The sequence below is a fragment of the Amphiprion ocellaris genome, chromosome 9 (assembly GCF_022539595.1).
Source record: "Amphiprion ocellaris isolate individual 3 ecotype Okinawa chromosome 9, ASM2253959v1, whole genome shotgun sequence".
Classification (NCBI taxonomy): domain Eukaryota; kingdom Metazoa; phylum Chordata; class Actinopteri; family Pomacentridae; genus Amphiprion; species Amphiprion ocellaris.
Window position 1 is genome coordinate 22,885,685 of NC_072774.1, and position 9,162 is coordinate 22,894,846.

General features: G+C 43.6%; 1 protein-coding gene across 3 annotated transcripts in view; it reads left to right on the forward strand.

Annotated features, from left to right (window-relative positions):
- dyrk1b (dual-specificity tyrosine-(Y)-phosphorylation regulated kinase 1B) overlaps positions 1-1,985 on the forward strand; it is a 61,806-nt gene extending 59,821 nt beyond the window's left edge. For all 3 annotated transcript variants that reach the window (XM_023271586.3, XM_023271585.3, XM_055014001.1), the window contains exon 13: positions 1,191-1,985. In XM_023271586.3, the coding sequence (XP_023127354.1) occupies positions 1,191-1,706 (516 nt within the window). In that variant the 3' untranslated portion in view covers positions 1,707-1,985. The remainder of the gene's footprint in view (positions 1-1,190) is intronic.
- Positions 1,986-9,162: the final 7,177 nt, after the last annotated feature.

A 9,162-nucleotide genomic window follows, 5' to 3' on the forward strand; every position in this document is an offset into this window, starting at 1 on the left:
CACAAAGAAAATCCGGCTATGTCAAAGTTGCTTTATAATACAGCCCTCTGGTAACACAGAGGTGGTTTTCAACTTTCTTTCTGTGCACATTCATGTGAAAGTGGGCATCATTTGACTCTTTTTCTGCACGAAATTGAGTGATTGTGTGTCACTTACTTCAGTCAACAGGTTGTTACAACAACACCGATTATAAAAGTAATTGTAAAGAGTGCTGCTATTGCAAATGATGCAAGACAGGAATGCTGGTAGAAAACACTTAATTGTGTGTTAATATATTTATATTACTGATCAGTGCAGCGGATTATTGCTGACAGCTGCACATTAGAGCAGTCAAACTAAAAACTTCATATATTTAAACATAATATTTAGGTCTGACACTGTCCAATATTGCAGGGTAAAATTAACATTTATGTCCAAATCAAAATTAAATTAATCTTATTGATTGAATATTCTCTAATCCATTTTCTATTCTCTGTTTATTATCAGTTGCAGTTTAAATGGACTTGGCAGCAATTCAGGCCCAAACATATTTATGTCATTTCTGCATGAAAAGCTGAATGCGTCAGGTTCCCATAGCAGTGCAACACATACAGGATGCAAGCCCGTAACTGCACAGTTTTATTCAGTCCAGCCCCCCGCGACCCTAATGAGGATTAAGCGGTGTATAGATGATGATGGATGGATGTAACATATCCCCTCAGTCTGCATCACTCATAGAGAATCATCACGGAACACTCTGGTTAAAGGGAGACGCTTCTTGTAGCTGATTTAAATCCTAAACTCTAAATGTAACCTTCTCTGGGCCACGTTAGCTCTGCAGGATAGGTTAGCATGGTGCTCTAGCCAAGTTAAAAGAGAACTACCTTCATGATACCTCTACTTGTTCAGTAAAATGCCCATTGTTATAACCATGGTCTCACGTTTGCTCTACTCTCAAATCACTCTCAATGTCACACACACAAGCTAGGAACAGCATCCAGCAGGTCAAACCACTTTTTCTATTATCTTTCTTGAGCTTTGCAAAGTCCCTCTGCACTATTTGATTCTTGTCAGATTCAGTATCAACTCCTGAGCCCTCCCCTAAACTTTGTTCCTGTAACTTTTTTTGCAAAGAAAGTGGAAATAGAAGCAGAACTCTTTTACACAAATGTCTCACCTCTTTGTTGTTGTCCACCACCTGTCCCCACCAGGCTCCCTCCCAGCAGCAGATGAGGATGTGGCCAGGCAGTGATGGTGGAGGTGGGGGTCAGGACCCAGCGTACACCCAGTTGCTGCTCCACAAGCCGGCTGCCTCCCAACAACACCAGCGCCACTTCTTGGACCCACCCCATCACCCCCACCCGACCTACTCTCACCATGGGAACGGTGGGCGTGGTCTGAGACAGGGGGGACAGACAGGCATCGGTGGAGGAGGGGGCCAGCAAGGATCCTCACCCCAGATGAGTGACAGCATGGATGTGGGCGTGTCCCTCGGGCTGCATCACCTGGGGGCGGTGTCTTCCATGGAGGCCTCTCAGTTTGGCTCTGCATCTCTGCCTCTCGCTCTGCCAATTGGACTGTCTGCTTTCCGGACTCGGACGGCCCCAACCGCCCCTGGGCCACAAGCCCCACCCCCTGAGGACTACTACCCTTCCTCCAACAACAATAACCCCACTGCAGGGGGCAGAGGGAGGCCGGACTCAGACGAGGGGCCAGCCAACTCTTGATAAAACCTGAACCATGCCCTAAAGCCATACAATTTTAACTACAACTACTACAACTACACACATACAGCCAGAGTTCAGAGACAAAGAGGTGAACTTTGTGCTGAAGGGGACAGTTTGTACTGCATGAGAGGAGGAGGAGGAAGGAGGATGCTGGGAAAACTCCTTTTATCCAGTTATAGTTTGTTGTCTTCGTTGCGACTGTAATTGGAAAGGAATGATTGTGACAAGTTTGTTTTTATTAATATTATTGTTGATTAATATTATTTGATTTTTCTCGGGTTTGAGGAGTTGCGTGTTCTCTTTGGTTGTTGTTTAAGTCTGATGAGGAGGAGGAGGATGAAGAGGAAAGAGAGAGGAGGTATATTTCCCATTTTACTCCCTATAGTGGCTGTGTACACACACACACCTTCCTCTTTCTATCTTTCTCTCTCTCTGTGTGTGTCTCTCTCTCTTTATATAAATGTGTGTGTATGTGTATATATATCTATCTATATATATATGTACTCACACACACTTTATATATATATATGTATATATATATATACCTATATACATATATATATATAAATCAGAAGCCATTGCTAGCCATTACTCAGAAGTAGATCACTTGTGCGCGTGTGCGTGCACGTGCATGCATTCCGCTGCATCAAGAAGACAGAAGCTGGTTTGACAGGGAGAAAACACCAACATATGTGTGATTCAGGAACCATGGATTCTATTTCCTGTCTGTTAAACTCACTTTCTCGTTGAGTTTGTGTCCTCCCATCGCTGCTCTCTGCCTGGTCGTGACTGAGTATGGAGAGCGAGAGGGAGGTGGGGGGAGAAGAAGGTGACAGGACATTGATGCCTTGCTGACACCCATAGGGATCTCCTCCATATCATCATCCTCCCCCGTCTCTGCTCTCTTCTTCCTCTCCTCCTGCTCCTGTTGTGTTTTTCCTCCAGACAGCTCCTCCTCTCTGTGCTGCTAATCACCATGACAACTGGTCCGGATTGCTGCTAAAGATCCAACACAGATCAATAAAGAAATAAAAAGAAATAGAAACAGAAATTTAAAAAAAAAAACTTTTTAACCCTTCTGCTTAAGAGAAAAGGATAAAGTAAGAACCACTGCATCTCAATGTATTTATTACTATTTAACAAGAAAAAAACAAACTGAAAGTAACCCTTTTTTCTGCTCTTCTTTGTTTGGTTGCCTTCTTTCTGCAGGTGAGCTCTGATTGGCTATTGTAACAGTGACAGTAACTGGTGACATGGGAATGCCACCGGTTGTGGGGGCTGGGTGGAGGGAAGGGTTGGGGCAAAAATAAAGTTGGATATATAATAAGAATAAAGAGTATACTTTTGCACACCAAAGTCAAATAAACATCAGATCTCCGCTTTTCTTCCTATCAATCTGATCCACCGCTTCATGCCTTGTTACGGTGAAGCTCGTATGATTATTGATCTGATTCTTATTTCCCATGCCGTTTTGCTTCCTGTAGGAGCCACAATTCATATTATGGTAAATCAAAATGGGCCATCTGAAGTGTGGATATTCCACAAGTAAGACGGGAAATATTCATATGAATAAATGCATGTCTTCAAAATAGTTTGAAAACGTCCGTTCTAAAATGAATCAGGTATCTCAGAAGGTGCTTCCCAATCACGGAAGCTCCACTACTACTACATCTTTCCACAGACCTGACCAATCACCTGAAGTGAGCTAGCGGTGTGGTGCAGGGAGATAACTCACTTGCTTTTCAGAGAACCCAGGTTACTATAGTAACCAAGCTCTCTCTCTAACCTTCCTTGGTGTCTTACAATTGGAGATATAGCCCACTTCTGGATCGCATGCTCCGATGCCCAAAGACATCTCCGCCTGGGCGTAGCAGCCAACGCCACCTGGTCTACCGCGAGGACAGGAGCACAACCCAGAGCCCCCTCTGAAGGACGGAGTGCACCAGTGAAGGCGTGGTCATGTTCAGACAGGAGAATCTAAAAAAGCTGAGGGGAAGCCCAACTAGCAGCTGGGCAGATGTCCCCATAGAAGCAGCTTAAACGGAGCCCATGAAGTAATGAAATCTCTAACGGCATGTGCTTGCAGGTATGCCGGAGGCTGCAGTCCCTGGCCGTCATATTCTGCCATATTCACCCAGTGTGAAGCCACTGACAGGACAGAAGCTTCCCTCTATGACACAAAGGGCTTTCTTACTGCTCCTATACTCCTTAGCCTGTCCAAGTAGATGCACGAACCCTCTACAGGACTGAGTGAAATCAGCAGCGGGTGATGAAACGCCAGCAGCTGCAGCGTAAGGCAAATGATGAGAAGACTCAGTAACCTTAGGCTCAGTGGTAGGGTTAGGGGGCAATATCTCCTTCTTATTGTATTGGGAAAACTGCAAAGACGATTCATGCACAGATAAAGCATGTAATTCACTTATACTCTTTGCTGACGTCAAAGCCAACAGCAGAATCAGTTTTAGTGAAAGCGCTTTTTAATCAGCACTCTAAGGTCTCAAAAGGCAGCCCTGAGAGCACCTCTAATATGGTGGGCAAATCACAGGAGGGAACCCAAGGCTTAAGAAGCAGGGCGGAGCCACTGGGCTCTCTTTATGAACCTCCTAATCAGGGAATGCTGACCAACAGGAGGCCTTACCAGAGCCCACATGGCATGCTAAAATGGCCGCCAAATACACCTTAATTAGGGAAAATGCTGTACCACAGTCTAGCAGATCCTGCAGGGAGAATATCTCATAAGAAGCAGATCACTGGAAGAAATTATGTTGATGGTGACACACCATTATTCACATTGCTTGCCATCATAAAGACAACGTGGGGTTTACACCCTACGGCTCTGAATGGTTTCATTCGCTGTAAAAGGGCAGGGCAGCCTCATTTAAACAGAGCCCCTCACATGCCAAAACCAGAGAGCTAACCACTTGGGGAGTGGGTGAAAAATCTGCTTGTGCTCCTGTGCAAGGGCAGCGGCAAGGCTGGAACAGACCTGCTAGCTCCACCATTCATAGCCTGCTGGGCCCATGTGGGGCGATTAAAATCAAAGACAGCCAGTGCTCCCTCACTGCTCCTGCACTGATGAAATAGGGCTGAGTGGAAGTACAGAAGTACATCCCACCATGGGTGAGCCAGCATGGCCTCCACTAATGATGAACTTTCTTCTTGTAATAAAAAGAACAGAGGGTACTGCACATTTACAAGCAATGCTAAGAGATGTACGGACATCCAACCACCTTCCACACCTGATTGAGCCTCCTCTCCCCATAGAAGGGATTCCCTCATTGCAAATCTGCCTTGCTGTTCAGAACACCATGAATGTGCAAATAGTCATGCTGTGGACCACTCTGTGCAGCATTAGAGAGTGATTCCCCTTCTGCAGACTGTCATGTTATCTGTCCTGATGATGAGATGAGAAAAAAGTTTCCACCAACATCTCCGTGTAATTTATGTGTGTACAACGGCCTTTGGGGGCCAGGTGCCTTTCATGGCCCTTCCCTCGCAAACAGTCCCTCAACCGGTCAACAAAGCATCCACTGTATCCACTGTAAAGGTACTTCTCATGAACATCTCTCCCACTGGGACACTGGCAGTGAAGACTTTTGGTTCTCTCCAGCGACAGAGAGCCAGCAGACATTCTGGGGAAATCCTCACCACACGGCTGAGATGACATTGCATAAAGCTATATGGAAGACATCTGCCTCTACAAATCTTGCATCCTCCGCTGCCCCTGAGGAACAACAGAAATTACTAAGGCCACCACAGCACACCAGGCTCACGCAAGCACTTAAACAAGACCCTGCTTTCCCCGTGAACAAGACGAGGTGCTACCAAAATATCTCCACTCGCTCTAGTCGTGACAAGAAAGCTGACAAGAAACACATTTTATTTTGAGGCCTAAATATTAGACCACTTAGCCACTGTAAAAGTACATCACTTCCTGCTAGAGAGATGTGTCTGCCAGAACAGAGTGTAAATGTAATCTTACTTTACTTACCTTCACCTAGCACTGTCTGCAAAATAGATTCCAGCTGTACCGACACCAACAAGTGAATTATGCGGCCATTTTCCATGTAAAGGGGAAGCTAGGCATGCTTGTGGAAGACTGCAGTTTTTATTACACCTTCAGCAGTGTCTGCCCACTCACCACTAATTCACAAACTTTCTCCCCTCTGTAAATGCAGTCTCTGTCTCTCTGTGTAAACAATAACTTTAGGTGACTAAAGCCGTTACTCATGACATTCAACAAACTGAGACCACAAAGTGACAGCAAAGAGAGAGAGAGTCGACTTAATCAGAGCCAAAGTAGCAAATTTAATTTATTTACCGACAATTGATCAATTAAAATAACAATCCCGATAATCGGAAAAATGCCATGAATCAGCCAGGTCGATAATCAGCTCATCTTTAATAGAGCCGTGTGTAGAGATAGACCTCCTCTCTGTATGAGAACAGGGAGACGTGTGACGAGCTGAAACATCATCACATCATATTGCACACCAGCAGTAATGATGTCATGCTTGGTGTGTGCAACAGCGATAACAAGTATTAAACGGCTTTAGGAAGTTCTTGAATAACAACCTTGCATGGGTTCTTTGATCAAGATTTGTCACTCCTATAGTGGCGGTGGCTTAGATTTAATAACGGCCTTTCAAACTTTTTCAAGAAAACCAAGAATGACCTCTGCTGTAGAGAGTAAAGTCATTTGAGTTAGTCACCAATAATTAGTGCCTCAGATTAGAGCCCAGATCGGTGCTTCCCAGAGTTCATGCAGCAGACATATCATAACATTGACAGTTCAGAAGAGACTGTGTGAATCAGGCATCCTCAGTCAAACTACTGCTGCTGCTGGTGATTTATTGAGAGGCCAACACTTAACCAGACAACATTCTGCAGTGACACGCCCGCCAATCTGGTTTGGAGTTAGTGGGACTATCATTTGTTTTTTAACAGAACCATGACACACCTCCAGGTCCTGTGGAAGCTGGCTGATCATGACACAGAGGGATGGAGTGCTGCATCAGATGACTTGGCCTGGTGGAGGTTAAACGCAAAAGACCAGGGTTCACATCCACACTCTGTGTTTAACCCAATTGTCCACTTAAGCCCTCGTGTTGTCTTAAAATCCTGAATACTCCCCTTGTCCTCAGAGTCAAAGTGACCCACTTCTAAAATAGAGCAGCTTCATTGAATTTTCAAACAAAAATCTATTTTACCTGAAGAACCAACCTGTCATACATCACACACTTTGTGAATGTCTGGGTTGTTCCCTCTTCAGAGGAGAAAAAAACTGTATTAAATTAGTGAACACCACTCATTTTTATTACATCACATGTGTTATAGCTGTTTTCTTTACTAAAGCAGAGGTTTATCATCACTGTTACTGCTGCTTAAGGTACTGCATAGGTGTAAACATTACTTGAAGCAAGAGATAGTACTTGTATTTTCAAAGGAAGTACCAGAAATGTGCAGAAAATGTCTTGAAATGCATTTTTGAAGGGAAACAACAGTGTACTGTATACTGCACAATGGAATGGAAAACTACAAAACTCAACTACAAAATACTTGTCTTCTGACGTCTTTTAAATCATTGCTCCCACCCCACAAGGTGCAAAACCGACAACAATGATAAGAATTTCACTTTGGGAAAAGTCATCGAATTTCAAGTTGAACAGAGGTCATTTAGGGGGTTTTCTGCGCTGTTAAACATAGTGGCTGGGTCATTTTAGACCCAAAGACAACACAAGGGTTAAAGGCAACTGGCCTTTTAGAGGTAAGAGTCACTGTAAATCAATCCAAAGTTGTTCTGCAGGATAACTTTTCTTCTATGATGGAAACACGGTGGGGCCCAAAGCCCACTGATGGGTGTGAGGAGCGAAGGCTGGCAATTTTCTGAAAACATTAATCTAATCTTGTACTATGATAGAGTAATTAACCTTTTTATAAAGTGATAACTGAAGCAGAGTGATAACTGAAGCTTGCTAACGCAGTGTGGTCCAGTGTTCAGAGGCCAGAGAGCATGTCAGGTTGAGCTGCTGAAGGGGAACCTAAACTAACCATCAGGGGCAGAGGACTACAACTACAGAAGCCAAGCAGGGACAAAAAACTGACATACGCTACAATTCTTTGAGTTTGGCGTGCAGGGTGGAAGAGGACGGAGGTGAGCCTGGTCCATACAGGTATGGAGAGAGCCGTGGTGTCGGCAGGTAGTAGGAGGTACAGGCAGGGGATGACTCGGAGAACTGTGCAGAAGAGAATCGCTTTAGACAGAGCAAGGTAACAAGACCGGAGCAGGTTATTGGTTGTTCAATGGTCTGGCATTGACTAGTGATCTCAGCCCATCTTTATGGCAGGAAATGATCGTGTGCAGGTGAGCCACTCCCTGGCACAGGTGTCCTCGCTCAGGTGATTATCCAATGGCTGTAAGACACACATGCCCAGATGCAGTAGAAGGAAAAAGGAGGGTGGAGGCGATGGAGGAAGTAGAGAGCATAACACAAGTAAAGGCAATGAATTAACTACATTTTGTGAGCAGCTCTTCAGTCTACAAGCACCACTAGCAGACAGAAATCTGTAGATGTTTATTTTGATGTGTCCATTTTAATTGAGCCAAATACTGTGATTACTGGATACTCAAAAACTGTAATAATCTGCATAAAAATATGCATAAAAATACATTAAATTTGTGGCAGTGCATGAACAGCAGAGTTCCCCTAAACAAAACTCACAGTACAATGTTTAATGTCTCTTCCACAGTAAGTGTTAATTTTCACAATACTGTTGAATTGAAAACAACCCGTCATTGTCTATGATGCACTGATCCTTTATGAAATGCTATAAAACAGGGGTGTCAAACATGTGGCCCATGGGCCAAAACCGGCCTGCCAGAGGGTCCAATCCGGCGTGTGAGACGACTTTGTAAAGTGTAAATTTTTGTCTATTTTTTGTCTCTTTGTTTTGTTTTGTGTTGTTTGTCTCATTTTTAGTCATTGTGTCTCTTTTTGTCATTTTGTGTCTCATTGTTGTAATATTTTGTCTTGTTTTTGTTGTTTTTTGTCTGACTTTTTTCGTTTTGATCATAAAGTAAAATGCTACATTGTTCAGTTCCAAATACCTGTGACTAAATGTTTTGTGCTATTTTAGATCCACTGTGATCTGGAAATTGTAATGTGCAAATGATAAACTGAGGCATAGCATTGTTGAAATTAAACTTATTTTTCTTAAGAAATTTCAGGTTGTTCATGATGTTTTGTAGAAAGATGATTCATTAAATGTGAACATTTTCAGAATGTACTTTTTTGTAATAAAACAAAGGAAAAATCTGGAGTCGTTAATTATAGGTTATTATGCTGTGATTTTGCTGGTCCGGCCCACTTGAGATCAAATTGGGCCCCTGAACTAAGATGAGTTTGACACCGCAGCAATGAAACATCAAGAAATAGAATAGTCGTTGATGTGAGGC